Consider the following 16,978-nt stretch of genomic DNA (forward strand, 5'->3'; position numbering starts at 1 on the left):
TCTAACACTCAGGGCAGGGCCGATGGGGAGGTTATGGCTATATCCCTGTCACACACAGAGCAGGGCCCGTCGGGGGGAGGGGGGGGAGGTTGGGGCGCCACACCCTGTCACACACAGAGCCGCAGGGCGATCATGGGGTTGGGGAGCTCCCCTGTATCAGGCACAGAGAAGGGCTGATCAGGAGGTTGGGGCGCCTTCCCCTGTCACGAACAGAGCAGGGCGGATAGGGAGGTTGTGGCCCCGCCCCCTGTCACACACAGAGCCACAGGGCGATCAGGGGGTTTGGGTGCTGCCCCCTGTCACGCTGATCCCGGTGCGGGGAGGCCTCTCGGCTCCACTGATCCCGGTGCTGGGAGGCATATTACCCTTTTACTATATAGGATAGAGACCTGGTGCATGGGTGGGGCTGGCTGGTTTGCCCTGAAGGGTGTCCTGGATCAGGGTGGGGGTCCCCACTGGGGTGCCTGGCCAGTCTGGGTGAGAGGCTGAGGGCTGAAGCTCCCAACTGCTCCTTTTTTTCTTTTTTCTTTTTTTTATTCTGGGCCAGCTTTAGCTCTGAGGCTTGGCTCCAGCTCTGAGACCTCTGCTGCTGAAAGCAGGTATCTGGTTTGTTTGGGTTCTATAATCGAAACAATGTATAGCTCCAGCTCTGAGATCCCTGCTCCCTGAAAGCAGGTTTCTGGGGTTTTGTTTAGCTTCTATATTTGTTACAATGTTTCAAACTGCAGGCTCAGAGGCCGGCAAGGCAGGCGGGGAACGTTGGTTTCCTCCGTCACTGAAGCAAGCAAGCCTCATGTTAGTTTCAAGCTGCCTGGCTGCTGGCCGCCATCTTGGCTGGCAGTTAATTTGCATATCGCCCTGATTACCCAATGGGAAGGGTAGCGGTTGTACACTAATTACCATGTTTCTCCTTTATTAGATAGGATTTTCTTAATATTATGATTGGGGGGAAGAACATCTAAGAAAAATTATTGCTAAAGATGCTCTCTATAATTCCAATCTTGGTTACTTATATCAAAGCCCATAGTTTTGGGGATAAAATATTGAAGTCATAAATTTACACCATTAACTTTTCTTGTTTTATGCTTTTGAGTTCAGTGGGAGTTCATGTAAAAACCAAACAAAAAAAGCATATCAAAAGAACAGGATCTAAGTGGTAGTAGCTATTCAGAAGAAATGACCTAAATGCTTATATTTAAACCTGTCAAATGTATTTAGATTATTTTATAAACATGGATATGTAATTTTCATGCATATCATGCATATGGCTTGTTTCAAATTTAGTGTCATGAAATCATTTTAGACACTTTGAGTCCTTTGTTAACTTTACTGTCATAGCTGCTTTAGTAGTGAGGGCATGCCCAGAACTCTACAATTAAATTCTGCTATGGTTTCTCAGAAGATTTCTGCACTGATTATATTGCACCAATATATATGTCTTCTGCCCTAAAGAAAATAGGCTAGAATGTAATTTTGCTTGGGCTGGCAGGCAAACTCATTCCATGTTTTCATTTTTGTTGCATGTATCACATGCTTTATTGTTAGAACAATTCATGTCTTATAACTAATTAAACCATGAAGTAACTCTACTGCTTCTGAGAAGTATACCAGTGATATACTTTCCTCCTTAATAAAAAAAAATACAGCTACTTGGTGGAAAGTTATTTATTTGAGCGAGCAGGATTCATAAATGCAAATAACTCCAGGGCCAGAAAGGTAACATTACCTGCATGATCTGGGCTATAAGACATTCCCATTGGGGCCTTTGGAAAGGCGAACATCATCTTGTCCATAAACTCATACAGATTTTTTAAAAACACTATGCAGGCCAAACAAAATGCATCTTGCTCCTAATTCCCAAATGCTAGTCACCTAAGCTAACTGTATTTAGTCAGGTAAATTTCTATCATAAATGGTAAAACTTCAGAGAAATAAGTAATTTTGGAGATCTTCTAGTGCATACTTGTATAGCTGCCCAAGTTTTCATAGCTGTTATCATCTACTAGTCTGATTAGCTGGTACCATCTCCCCAGTTTCTAATAAAGAAACCAGTTTCTAAACTGGTTCAGGGCTTTAATGTCTTCTGGTCACACAGATAGTAAGGGATGGAACTAAGGCTTGAAAGAAAAATTTCGTGTACTTTCTCTCTTCCTGTTGGCAGGGTAGTCGGTGAATTGCTCCTCCGTCACTGTGTCTTGGCCCAACGTAGAAACAGCCTACAGCCTGTGGCAGACTCTATAGTAAACTTATTTGGCATGGCAAATCAAGAGCTAGGAATTTGAAGACCTGTGTTGTAGCCTGAGATTGTAATTGACTAATCAAGTGGCTAGATGTCAGAGGCAAACCTCAGGCCTGAACCTGTAACAAAACAAAAAAATGGAAGTTTGGTTGCTTGATGTAACAAAAGCCAAATTCCCGAGGCAGGTGCTGGTGCAAAAGGAAAGCTATTTATTTCAGGAGCCATAGGACCTGGGAGAGGGGCGGACTCTCCTCTCAAAGACCCAATCTCTTTTTCTGCTGAAGACCAAGGATCTTATAGGTATAGGGAGGGGAGGGATTTTTTCTATCCAATTACCTTGCTAGATTTTGGTAGCCTTGGGGCCGTATCCACTCATAAGTCTAGTTTTTGGCGCATTCAGTGTAACAACCTTCCCCTCTATCATCTTGGCCAATGGGGGAGACTTCCCGGCACTCCAACTGACTGTGTAAAGTAACAAACCCAGGTCTTCAGGTTCCAAGCCCAATGCTTTTATATCAAGGTCAAGATTGTCTTCTTTTAAGCATGAAATCATGATATCAATCCATTTCCTAACAGGTCCTTTTAATGTTTGAATATAGGGTGTCTTAAGAGGACTGACAGAAGGACTCTTTTCCCTACCATCTCTTTTCTTTATAGGTTGCATACCAGCCGACATGGGCCTCGCTGGGCTTTGCTGTGTTTGCAGTGGCATGGGGCTGTGAATGCTGCGGTTGCGTCAGTCATTAATGCATTTCTGCATGCCAACATTGTAATAGACTGCCCTTCATTACGAAGCTTGGAAAAAGGCATTCTTTTGTTTTAGCATGTGTTATTTGTATTCTGTGGTTGAGCATTGTGTGTTATGCCTGCAAAAAATATAGTGCATATTCTTTGAAGGGAGTTATGTGTAGCTTTTGCTCTTCTAATAAATTGTTTTTGCAAGAACCAGCTGGTATTTGAAGAGATGTTCCAGGAAGAAAAAGAAATGACAGCTATAGAACATGGGCAAAAGTCTGAGAATGCACAAGCCCGATCTGGTGAGGAGGGTTGTCCGGTACGGAGGGAGTGCAGAGGGAATGGAAACAGAGCTAGGAAAACTGCCCTTTGTCTGCCTGGAAAAGGTTCTTGTGAGACGTTAGGAAGACAGTTTAGGGGGAAAAATACTAAGTAAATAAAATTTCAGCCAATACTTTTATGAACTTCACCCTTCTTTGGAATGTTTTCATTCTCCTGAGGGAACACAGAGATTGAGTCATTTATACAGCGAGTGAGAACTTTACGAAAAAGGAAACCTCAGGAGATGTTTGCCCTTTGGTGCTTTCTTCGGACCCAATTTATGGGCTCTGCAACATTGTCAGGAAAATGATCATTTCTGAGGAACTCGTCTCTTTTGCTTTCTTCATTAGACGGGACTATAAATTTCCATGACTGTGAGGAGGATTCCCTGACATGGTTATCTGATGCAAAAGTCTGTTCCTCCCACTTAAAACCATAACTTTTCATGACTGCTCTCCCTCCCCTCCTCACCTTAACTCCTTAAATTTCACACATAGCACTCTGACATTATAAACCTTTTATTTTGATTCTGCAAACTGATTGCTAAATGCATGATATCATCCTTGGACCTAGGACCATGTAACCTCTGGGTTGCTTCGGTTCCTAAATACAGGCTGTGATTTGGGTCCTGGACAGCAGAAGGAGATGTTGAGCCAGAAGATAAGGGTTTTGTTTTGTTTTGTTTTGTTTTTTGTTTTTTAACTTAGTATGTGAATAATTAGTGTTACATTTTCAAATAGAAAGTTGCGGACTACAGTGATTGTTTTTGTACAGTGAACATACTCTTCTTTCAGGGGAGTCACCGCTGAAAACCTTTTTATTAAACTTCTTCTGGGTAGGATGAACCTTTGGGGAACCACTTCATTTTGCTCTAAGCCAAAACATCCATTTTCTGGCCAGTCTCTCACTCCCCATTTTCTCATGGGCACTCATTTTGTATACGCAAGCTGTGGCCTGAAGTGTTGGTGGCTGGTTTTGACACTCCTCTTCAGGGAGGGTCTGCTGAGTAGCTCCCTGTTGTGGTGAAAAGTTCAGTAGTCATGTCAGCTTGCCCTGTGTTATTTCAAAACCTGTCATTCATGGGTCTTCAGAGAAGAAATTTCCCTTTGTCTAAGAGCATCATCTTTCCATTTTCAAGAGAAAAGGAGAAGGCCACTTCTAAGGCTATTGAGTCTCCATACAGTCTTCCTCTTAAGCAGCAGAGATGGATGAGATGAGGACAGGATTATTCTACTGCTGATCAGGGCGAGGGCATTGAAGAGAGTTTCCATTTGGAATGGCCCTCTACCCTTTGGTGTCTATAGTGTCTTTTTCAGAAGATTTAGTCTATTGTTTGAGCTGATGAGTACAATTTTCACTTATAAAAATCCATTATAATATAATGACTATGCCAATTCAATGAATGCTGTCATTTGTATTATTGTCAAATATATTGTCCTTAGAAGCCTGCTGTTTTAAGATGGATTGTATTACATTTTTCTACAAATTGATTAATTTATTTACTACATAGATACCCTGGAATCCCTAAAAGATATCATGAATTTTCTTTAGTCTTTCCCTTTCGTTATTTAACAATATCTCATGCCAGATCAGTGGTTCTTAAGTCCTTAAAATGCAGACAACCTTATATACCAAATTTATCATGAGCCCCTAGTTCAAGGCCAGATCAAGATGGTGATTTAGCTTTTAAGTAATTTAGAATGTTCAAGATGATTCTTTTTTATTTCATTATGTTTTCCTTCCTACTTCCTGGAATTTGGAAATTTGCTATGGTATCCCTATTACAAAGAATTATCAAGCTTGCTGTAACAGAATCTTGTGTCACAGTCTGTCTGAATAGCAGCAAAATGAATTTCCCTCTAGGCCAATCTCTTGCTAGAGTTAAAAGGTATGCTCTGTATACTTTGTTATAATTTGTTCTCCCCGCTACTCCCCCTTGCCTTTAAGGAAAGCAAAGGAAAATTTGTTTGGACAAAACAGAAGTTCTTCCAATGGCCATATAGTTTTTGAAAAAAAGCAGCAGCTGGAGCTGGACTCAATTGTAGAAGAAACCGTAACAGGAGATTACGCCTTAGTCATAAATGGCCACAGTTTGGTGAGTTCACTTAAGGCTTTTGTTCTTTCTTTTTCTTCACCTCAATAATCTTCTCTTTTGTGTTGTCATAATTTCTTTTGTGTTTTCCAAACAAATGACACTAATGGAAACAAGCATACACTTGATTTCCTGTTTGTGAGGTAAAAGGAAATTTTAATATACATTTTATGCATTATTGCTTGAATTACCACAGTGAAGGGAGGATCCAAAGAAATACCAAATTCACAGAATATCAATCTTGTCTAAGTGACTGTAGAGCATTTAGCAGTATTGTTTAAGTGCTTTCTGAGGGAGAATGTAACAGTTCGCTGTTATTTAATTAAAGTAATGCAACTGGATGAATGTATTGCAATTATTGCTCTTGCTAATGCTTGTGATTTGCAGAGTACAACTCGACCTTCATATAATTACCACTCCAAATTATTGCCATTAAGATACCTCTGGTGGCTTTTCTAAATAGCAGCACTTTACAGCAATGCCAAACAATTTACTTTGATTAGGAAATCTGGTTCTTGTCATAATAGAATAAACTTGCATTGTACTTTTAATGTAGTTCAGGTTCCAAATCTTGAAAAAATATCAAAACGCTCTTCTGAGTTTCTAATTTAAAAAACAAAAGCTGTGATTGCACTCCAGCGAAGTTAACATTTCTATGCAAAATGAACTAATCTCACATTTTTCTTCCGCTTTGATGCTTTGATGACCCCTTATCTCTTTCGAACTTTGGAAAATAAGTGTATCTTCTTGTAGACATTTTCTTAGAGGACAAAAAAAGTTGGATCTGTATTTCCCCCCCTGTGATCAGCTGTCTGTTAGCTCTGAGGGCTCAGCATTATCCAGCTGGATTCCAGACATAATGATGTGTTGCCTTCTACACCATGGAAAGTTACAGAGCTCAGCTGCAGGCCAAGCTCAGTTGAAAGTTTGTCCAGATGACATGGACTTCTCCTTTGCACAAATGAATAGCAACTGAAAATTATAAACCTGTCATCTTGGAGTTGGTAGCCTCCAAGCTGAATGGACCACAATATGGAAAGGGTCCCTAATGAGCTGCATTTTGACTTTCCCTCAGGCTCAAAGAAGCCACTGTGTGGTGGGTTAGAGTACTCAGGTGATAACATATACTATTCTCTTTCTGTCTCTAAATAAGAGGAAAAAGCTAAGATAGATCCTCTTCAAGAACCCCTTCAGCTTCAATGTCTGAAGCTTGTGAAACCATGAAATGTCATTTTTCATTTAAGGAGAACAGACCCTGTATCTGATAGTATGGTCAAAGCTTACAAAAGCAAACACATTATAATTCCAGTTTGCTGAAATCTTGATGCTTTTCCAGGATGTAACTGGACCTATCTTTCTTAGAGCTGGGGAGTCTAGGTTTTCATTTGTTGATAATAAAGAAAAAAAGAGAGAGAAAGGGGGACCATTGTGGGCAAGACAGCCAGTTACATACTTTCTTTTTCAGAAAGGGCATTTATATTTGAGAGTGCTAGCTCACAATTTCTCATAGGAGTTATAGACCTCGACATGAGAATTATCTATTTCAGTACCTGTTTTTATAGCCATTTTCCCTTCTTTCTAGTCATTCCAGTCACATTTACTAAGCATGCCTAAGTCACAGTCCTAAAGCCCAAAGATAAGGATATAAATAGAATGTGGACCTTGCTTTAAGGATTGCCATCTGGTGGGACAACTAATCTCACAGTAATATGGCAAATACTATAAAGAGGAACAAACGGTGTTTTGAGAGCATAGAGACAGGCACATTTAGTTCTTTGTGGGAAAATCAGGGAAGACTCCCTGGAGGAAGTGATATTTCCAGGTAGAGGAGACAGCAGTGCAAATATAAGGAAGAACCTGTAAAATTATGGAAATAAGCAACTTGGCATGATGGCAGTAAAGAGCAAACATAAAGCTAGTGGTAGAAGACAGAACTCAAAAAGAATATAGGGGCCAGTTGTGAGGGGCTGTGAATAGCTTGTTAAAGATTCATTCAAAGATATGATGACTTAAAGTTTAGGTGGATTACTGTTTCCTCTTATTGTGTTTATTACAGCAAGATGTATACAGCAAGATGTTTTCTAGAAAAAATTACACAGTTAATTGCAAAGGATTAAACTCTCTTTTTCAGTTATTTCTTGGCATATCTAAAGGCTGTTATGTATTTGGAGAAGAGCGAGGGTGGAAATGGTTGAGGAACTCTATCTGAGACACCACCTGTTTTTTGCACACCACACTTTTGTGCAGGCCTCTCTTGATTTCATCACTATGTCCTTCAGTCTGATCTCCAGATTATCTACTTTTCATTAATCCATGCATTAACAGCCACCACAACAAACACTAAATATACTAAACAGCAATGCAAAGGAAACAAAAATTCCATCATGAGAACAAAGCACCATTTTGTAATTATTATTTTTTTAATCTTCACCTGAGAATATTTTTTCATTTTTTTTAGAGAGAGTAGAAGGGGAGAGAGAGAAACTTCGATGTGAAACATTGATTGGCTGCCTTCTGCCCACACCCTGGGCCAGGGATCTAACCTGCAACCCAGGTACATGCCCTTGACCAGGAATTAAACCCATGACCCTTTGGTCCATGGGCCAACCCTCTACCTATTGAGCAAAGCAGGCCAGGGCAGAAATCAGCACTTTGTAGTTCATTCTAAATTTGGTGAGATGGTGACTAGGTTCTGTCTTTGGATTTTCCTTATTTTTGGAGATTCTGGAACTTCTCTGGCATTTAATTGTGTCTCTCTCCTGTTCAACATGATAATGTGTCAAAGAGGACATGCAGGGGTACTGTGTCTTTTAATTCTTAAATTTCTTGGCCTTTAACACTTATTTCTTTATTGGCTGTTGTTACTTAACATAAATTTAACTGTTTAGAAAATGAATCAGTTGAAAAAGAAATCTGCTTCCCAAGTGATGCCTTTGATTTATTGCTTCTTGTTCTACTCTGTATTTTTTTTTTTAAATCATAGGCTCATGCCCTAGAAAGTGATGTCAAGAATGATCTCCTAGAACTTGCCTGCATGTGTAAGACTGTGGTGTGCTGCCGAGTCACGCCACTCCAGAAAGCCCAAGTAGTAGAGCTGGTGAAGAAACACAGAAATGCTGTCACGTTGGCCATAGGCGATGGAGCCAATGATGTCAGCATGATCAAAAGTAAGAGAACATTTGCTCGGTGGGGCATGCTGCATACCTGAAGTCCTCAGGTTCAGCACTGGGCAATATGTGATGGAAATTCCAGTACAACTTCATTTTCTCAGTGGTTCTAAAATGACCACTCTGGGTCCAGTGAGTCCACCGTTATTAGCATTCATAAAAAAAACACCCCACCTCCTTGTCTGTAATTAAGCCATTTGTGTATTTTTAGGCTAGGAAAGGACATTGGTACAGAGGAATGAAAACTGCTCCCACAGTCCCAGCGCTTGGGTTGAGTCCCAGCTTTGCCATGTACACATTGTAAAACCTTGTGCAAGTTATTGAACTTTTCTGTGCCGATCTCCTCTTTTGTAAAACTAGGATAAATATCCATCATGCGTGGCTCATGAGATAATGCATGTGAAAATTATGAATGCCATAGCTGTAAGGTTCCTGTAAATAAATAATACCATAAAAGAGCCACGACAAGTTCCCCGAAGAGACGGTATCTTTGTGTGGAGAATGGCAGTGTTCTTTTTTCTTTGCAGGCGCTCACATTGGCATTGGAATCAGTGGCCAGGAGGGACTGCAGGCAGTCCTAGCCAGTGACTACTCCTTCGCACAGTTTCGATACCTCCAAAGGCTTCTCCTTGTTCATGGAAGGTGGTCCTATTTCCGAATGTGCAAATTCTTATGCTACTTCTTCTATAAGAATTTTGCATTCACACTTGTGCATTTCTGGTTTGGTTTCTTCTGTGGCTTCTCAGCCCAGGTAAAAAAAAAAAAAAGGACTTTTTTCCCCCCTTTATAAGATCCCCTGGATTATAATTTACTATGCTTCATGGCTTTTTACTAATAAATAGTGACACTGTGGTAATTATGTAATTGATAGTTGACTTGAACTTAAACCCAAGAAGAATATATATTTAGCTGGGATTTTTATTTTTTTCTTATTTACATAGCAACCAATGAGTACTCATTTCTTTAAGTTTTTGTATGATGACAGGTAAGCTCGATATAAAGTTTGAATTCAGAAGTCTGAGAAACAATAACAAGAAATGTTGAGGTATCTTTTGGGAAATGGTCGCTCACCCAACACCCTGAATGTAAATATTTTAAATCAGGGAGAAGTAATTGATGCCCTGACATCAAGGATGCTTTGACAGCAGTTCATTGGCTAAAAAATTGCTGTATAGAGTATGTTGGTCATAACAAAGAAAAATTAGAAAATTTATAAATTGGGATTCTATTTTTATATCTACTCATCTTCATTTTAAAGGCTATTGCTTAAATCCATATCTTGGATATTAGTAAAGTTTGAACCTGAGTGTCAATTGTGAAAAGTAAGACCTATAGTATTTAAATGTATTTATGAATTAAAAACTACATTATTATTTTAAACAACAACAAAAGAACAAGATTGTCCTTGAAAATGAACTGGTAGTCATAACTCTCAGAGATTTCTTCAATTATTCTTCCTTCCTCTTGGGTTTAATCACTGGTTTCAATGATATGCATGAAGCTGATATTTTCAATCATTTTATTTTAGAAAAACTGAGTATGAATTAAATCTTGGCATTTTATGTTATCTTAAATGGGCCGACGGAGATTAGCAAATTCTTTTTGCAATGAAAATAGATGTCATACATCTTTTTCTTTTTCTGAGAAGTTGAGATTTCTTAAAGTGAGTCACACCTATACACATTCCTAATTTTCTCTTTTAAGGATAACATTCTCAGAACTAAAAGAAGTTTCTGTTGATTATTTTTGATAATCTGTAGGCAGTTGAAGTAAAGCAAAGTCTTGATTTTATCTCTACTTTGAGAAGGCATTGGGATAGGGATATTTACCTGCTTACAATTCCACCTTTGTCCAACAAAGACAGGTGCGGGAGTGTGAACTATGCCTTCCTAGGTGGGTGATTAAAAAGCAAGGCTGTTTGCTAAGCAGTATTTCTGAGAGATCCAGTTTTCATACTGCAAAGTTTTGACACGTTAGAAAAATTACAAAATTATGAAAGGATGTCCTAATCCTCACATAGACCTCTGTGGACACAGACAAGTTGTTAATGATTTGGTTGTACACATACACCAAGCTTGGATAGGTAGGTTTACTGCCAAAATTGTGTTCATTAAATCTTCGAAGCCGAAATTTATGTTCCATGACTTGTAACCCCTACGTTTAGGTGATTTTCTGCTCTGCTTTTAAGATCTGATAAAATTGGTCAGAGTCAGATGTTAAGCAATTATTCTTTTGAAGTCTCTCGCCAATGTTCACATTTAAAAAGAGAACAGCAAGGAAAACAATACGACATGTTTAAACCAAAGACATGGTTAAACCCATTTGTCTCCAAAGACATGGTTAAACCCAGTTGTAAGACAGACCACCTGTCTACAATGAAGTTTCTCAAGTGTTTCAGTTGTAGATGGGCAGAGCCCCTAGCCAGGATCCCACTGCTGCAAGTAAAAATGGGATGCACCAAGAGTGAGATCTGAGTGTTGGTTGCTGTAAGCCCCACCCCCCTTTTCATCTCTGAGCCTCTGCAGATTTCCCCAGTGATTCCCACTGGGCAAGATTGGATTAGGCCACCCAGGAAGCGTCCCGTAGTGCTGGGAGAGCTAGGTGTCCACCTGGGCCTCTCTTTTTTCCACTGGAGAAACAATAGGCCCTGAGGGACCCTCTTGGTACAGTGCTGTGCTACCTGGGTGAGGGCCGATGCAGTCAGAGTATAGCCCCTCTTCTTTCCTTTGGATGTGGTCCTTCTCTGTCTCTGTGGTCCTGGGTGGTGCCTCAGCCTCATCCCCCTGCTCTGGGATTTTCACAGTGTTTGTCTTCTCTGTGGATAGTTGCCATTGGTCTTCTTGTGGGGGGAACTGATATTGGGAATGATCTATGTTGCCATCTTGATGGCATTATTCCTGAAGCCATTTTTTCCCAGAGACAATTTATAAGGCTTTTGCTGTTGGTATCATAATGGGGATACGGCCTGCCTGGGATCTCTTTCTCTATTGCAGTATTTTTTGAATTTGGATTTCAAATCCAGTGAATATCGTTTGTTGTTGAAATCTTTAGGAGAAATTTTTTTTTGTCTCTCCCTTTAGCTGGTACCAAGGTTGATGCAAGCACGTTTTCCTATAGTCCCTCTCTGCATGAAGATTTGTTTCTCCTTTATTCTCCCTTTGCTGCTTTTGCTTTATTAGATTCCATAAGGTCTAATCTTGGCATTGGTAATGGTCTTTCTTATAATATATAGTGTCTTAGAATGATAAAACTTGGTATTATTACTCAGACTCTCTTGGCACAGAGCCCTGTTTTTCTTCCCCCAAGTAACATGCATAATGTCCTGTAGAACAGGACCCACTTTGGGAAATTCTGGAACACATGTCCCTATGGCCACAGTTTCAAAATCTGACATAGCCCTGCTGTTTATCTTAGTTCCAATATTTTGGAAGCAGTAAGGTGTATGAAGGACAAAATGATGCTAAGATTTCTTATCTCCAAAGAAACAAGCTATTTCTTTTTCTCCCTTTCAGAAACTTCCACTTTCTTTTTTTTCAAGAAAAAAAAAAAAGACTTTAAGTATAATAATATTACCCAAACTGTACCAACATAGTATGATATCACAAAAGTTGTAGGAAATATTAAAAATCTGCAAATTACTTCTATTTATAGAATTACTTCTATTATATTTTACAATATTTTTTCTCTGGCTCTATATTTTTCCATCTGTTTATGTTGTTCATTATATTCCATAAATGAATGAGATCATGTGATATTTACCTTTCTCCAACTGGCTTATTTTGCTTAGCATAATGCTCTTCAGGTCCATCAATGCTGTTGCAAATGGTGAGAGTTCCTTTTTTACAGCAGCGTAGTATTGCATTGTGTAGCTGTATCACAGTTTTTTAATCCACTCATCTACTGATGGGCATTTAAGCTGTTTCCAAGTCTTAGCTATTATAAATTGTGCTGCTATGAACATAGCGGTGCATATATCCTTCCTGATTGGTGTTTCTGATTTCTTGGTATATATTCCTAGACATGGAATTACTGGGTCAAATGGGAGTTCCATTTTTAATTTTTTGAGGAAACTCCATACTGTTCTCCACAGTGGCTGCACAAGTCTGCCTTCCCACCAGCAGTGCAGGAGGGTTCCTTTTTCTTCACATCCTCACCAGCACTTGTGTTTGTTGATTTGTTGATGGTAGCCATTCTGACAGGTGTGAGATGATACCTCATTGTCATTTTTTCATCTCTGAGATGATTAGTAACTTTGAGCATGTTTTCATATGTCTCTGGGCCTTCTGTATGTCCTATTTTGAAAAGTGTCTATTTAGGTCCTTTGCCCATTTTTTTGGATTGGATTGTCATCTTGCTTTTGTTAAGTTGCATGAGTTCCCTATAAATGTTGGAGATTAAACCCTTATCAGAGATAACATTGGCAAATATGTTCTCCCATGCAGTGGGCTTTCTTGTTGTTTTGTTGATGGTTTCTTTTGGTGTGCAGAAACTTTTTATTTTGATGTAGTCCCATTTGTTTATTTTCCCTTAGTTTCCATTACTCTAGACCAGTGGTTTTCAACCTTCCTAATGCCGCGACCCTTTAATACGGTTCCTCATGTTGTGGTGACCCCCAATTTCATTGTTACAAATTGAATATAATTAAAGCATATGATTAATCACAAAACAATATGTAATTATATATGTGTTTTCCGATGGTCTTAGGTGACCCCTGTGAAAGGGTCATTCGATCCCCAAAGGAGTCGCGACCCACAGGTTGAGAACCGCTGCTCTAGGAGCTGAATCAGTAAAGATATTGCTATGACATGTGTCTGATATTTTGCTGCCTATGGATTCTTCTAAGATTTTTAAGGTTTCCCGTCTTACATTTAAGTCCTTCAGCTATTTTGAGTTTGTTTTTGTGTATGGTATAAGTTGGTGATCTAGTTTCATTTTTTTGCATGTTTCTGTCCAATTTTCCCACCACCATTTATTGAAGAGACTGTCTTGACTTCATTGTATGCTCTTGCCGCCTTTGTCAAATATTAATTTGAGCACAATGGCTTGGGTCAATTTCTAGTTCTCTGTTCTGTTCCATTGGTCTATATGTCTGATCTTGTGCCAGTATCAGGCAGTTTTGAGAACTGTGCCTTTATAAGATAACTTGATATCTTATTAATTTCTAAAATTCCATTTAACATCAACTCATTCAGAAATACCTTTTAAAGAACTGCATGGTATCTAAGGGGGATCTTACTCAACAGTGCTTTGTACAGCAAGCAGTGTCTTCTAGAACAGGAGTTATTCCATTATAAAGGTGGAAACGCTGGTGTTTCCCATTTCCTTCCCCCCCCCCCCCCCCCCCGCCACACACACAGGTGGTCTGGTGAATTAGTGAGAATGAGAGAATGAGAACCGGCTGTGAGGGCAACTCTGAGGTGGAACTGGGATCATTGTCTCTTTTCTATTTCCTGTTTTTCACTAGCAGTTTCTGATTAGCAACGGGGTTTAACTGAAAAATCTATTGGCATTTTTTCTTAGCCCTGTTTTTCTAAGGACAATATGCTGTAAATGAAGCAAGTGAAAAACACACATATTTGGGAAAGACACTGGTCTGCAGGGAACAAGAATTTTTGACTAGGGGACATTTCTGTAGTCATACTTCCCCTCCCACCCAGCATTGAGATCATTTGGTTGGCTTTGGCCTCTAAAGTCATGTGTTGGGTGACAAGGCTTTCTTACCCTCTAAAGCCCATTAGATAGCCACTTCCAGTCTGTTAATAAAAGTTGACTGTCAGGCCTCTCTTACCCCTGCCATCCCTCCCCCAAATTTCTTCAATAGAATTAAAGACTCCATGTTGAGATGGAGCCAGTAGTCATAAAATTCTAGGGCCTGGCAGATTTCAGAAACAGAAGGTGTGTGTCTAGAGCAGTGGTTCTCAACCTTCCTAACGCTGTGACCCTTTAATACAGTTCCTCATGTTGTGGTGACCCCCAACCATAAAATTATTTTCATTGCTACTTCATAATTGTAATTTTGTTATGAATCATAATGTAAATATCTGATATGCAGGATATATTTTCATTGTTACAAATTGAACATAATTAAAGCATAGTGATTAATCACAAAAACAATATGTAATTACCTATGTGTTTTCCGATGGTCTTAGGAGATCCCTGTGAAAGGGTCGTTCGACCCCCAAAGGGGTCACGACCCACAGGATGAGAACCGCTGGTCTAGAGGCTCTTCCTTGTAGGCCTGATCATCAGTCACTTACCTGTCCTATCCTGATAGGACTCACACACGCATTTTCCAACACCAAACATACAGTCTTTGAATTCTCGTTCATTTAGCAAGAATAAACTGAGTGCCGGTTTAGGCCAAGTGCTCTGCTGGTCTCAAGGGACACCAGAATGAACCAGAGGGATATAAGTTTCTGTCCTCAGGGAACTTACATTCTGCGAACATTATTATTTTCATAAATGTGATACTGATGTTAAATAACTCCATAGTCAACTTTCTCTTATTTTTCCACCAAGAGTTTTTTGTTTTGTTTTTTAATTTAATTTGTCATGGATGTGCCATGTCTTGGGGCCAACTCTGTCCAATTTCAGCATGATTCATAAGCACCTAAATATTTCTTCCCTGCACCTCTTAACAGATTTCTTTGAAGTAGTCTACTCTGCAGCCGGAAACATCTGACCAAATGTAAACAGATTGTGCTTTCTTACATATGATGTTGACTTTTAAAAACACCAGTTTAATTACTTAATGAAGTGACATGTGCTTTTTCTTACTATGTTGGTCTGTCTCTTGGAGCCTGCTAAATTTTATCCAGGCTCTTATTCTCTGATGATATCCTTGGTAGATTCCAGCCAATGCCCCATCCTGGTAGGTGGGCTGGGGCAGATGTGCAAGCCGATCTAACGGTGGCGTGCGAGGCTCCAAAGGGCCAGTGGGTGGTTTCATTCACTGCCTGTGGGATGATGGCACTGAGGACATGTCAGACAAAGGATGATGTGATGCAGGCTGGGCTGTGCTTGCTTCCCGGACTTTCCTCTGATTAACTTCAGTACCTCGCATCTGTTGAGATTGCTCTGGGACACAGGGGGAAAGAATCTGCCTGGGAAGAACCACACTCCTTTTGCTTGCTTTCCTGAGAGAAACAGCTGGGACACAGAACAAAAAAATGTATGTTTTGTTGAAATCTAGAATCTTTGCTTTGGCAGGGAGTGTCGGGGATAATGAGTTTAGCCCTTCATTTTAGAGAGGACGAACCCAAGTCACCCAAGAACCACGAATTAGGGACAGGCAAAGCTAGGACTGGAAGCCATGTCTTCTGACTCTCCCTGCAGTGCTCCATTGCCTCTCTCCCTAAGTGGCCACTCCAGTTGTCACAGACTTGAAAAGAAGAATGGCTATATCTTTTTCTTTTTTAAAAAATATGCTTTTTATTGATTTGAAAGAGAGAGAGAGGGAAAGGGGATAGAGAGAAACATTGATAGGAGAGAACTATCAATCAGCTGCCCCCTGCATGCCCCTACTGGGGAGGCCGCAACCCAGGCCTGTGCCCTGACCAGGAATCAAACCAGCGACCTCTCAGTTCATGGGACGACACGCAACCAACTGAACCACACTGGACAGGGCTTTTGTTTTTTAAAAGTATACCAGTTGTTGTTGTTGTTAAAATGGATTTTGGAGAGAGGAAGGGAGAGAGAGAAAGAGAGAGAGAGAGAGAGAGAGAGAGAGAGAGAGAGCAAGAGCAGTGAGAGATAAACATTGATCAGTTGCCTCCCGTACATGCCTGACCAGGGATTGAACCCACAACCTAGGTATGTGCCCTGGCCCAGGAATTGAACCTGCTGCCTTTTGGTGTACAGGGACAATGTTCCAACCAACTAAGCCACACTGGCCAGGGTTCTTCTTCTGTTTTTAAACTATCTTCTCCCAACCTAACCAGGTAAATGTTTGCTTTATTTCGAATCTGAAGGAGAAACGACAGAAGCATTCAGTACAATATGACTATTGGGAAAAATGAACTCCCTTGCTGAGAGAAAGCTATGTCTTGGGGGGTGTCTCCCAAACCTTAGGCCCTTAGAAAGGCCAGGCCTGTCTCTAGGCAAACTGCCTCCCGGAGTCATCTGGAAGCTTGGGTCAGCAAGCACTCTAACCAAACTGCTGCTGAGAGGCAATTTAACTGTCTTGATGAGATTTCCAACCAGAGGGGTCTGGAAAAAGGTCAAATAGGTCTCTAAGCTGAATCATGGAACCTTTGTAAGGATATGTCTCATCCTAAACTGTTATCAAAGCTCACATGCTTCTCATGGAGTCCACTGCGGGTTTGCGTGCACCATTTGTACATGTAACTTATTTTAAAAGTGCTCTATGCCCTCAGGATTTTTAATAAAGATGAGCTGTCTCCCACCAGGTATAGAGCCAAAAAA

The 16,978-nt window shown here is 40.2% G+C and overlaps 1 protein-coding gene across 1 annotated transcript in view; it reads left to right on the top strand.

The window, feature by feature from the left end:
• Positions 1–16,978, top strand: part of LOC308520993 (putative phospholipid-transporting ATPase IM) — a 95,191-nt gene that overhangs the window by 38,940 nt on the left and 39,273 nt on the right. The window contains exons 9-11 of the mRNA XM_081093724.1: positions 5,243–5,390; positions 8,371–8,554; positions 9,082–9,305. Coding sequence (XP_080949850.1) covers positions 5,243–5,390; positions 8,371–8,554; positions 9,082–9,305 — 556 coding nt within the window. The remainder of the gene's footprint in view (positions 1–5,242; positions 5,391–8,370; positions 8,555–9,081; positions 9,306–16,978) is intronic.

Source organism: Myotis nattereri (assembly GCF_964212035.1).
Source record: "Myotis nattereri genome assembly, chromosome: 1".
NCBI lineage: Eukaryota > Metazoa > Chordata > Mammalia > Chiroptera > Vespertilionidae > Myotis > Myotis nattereri.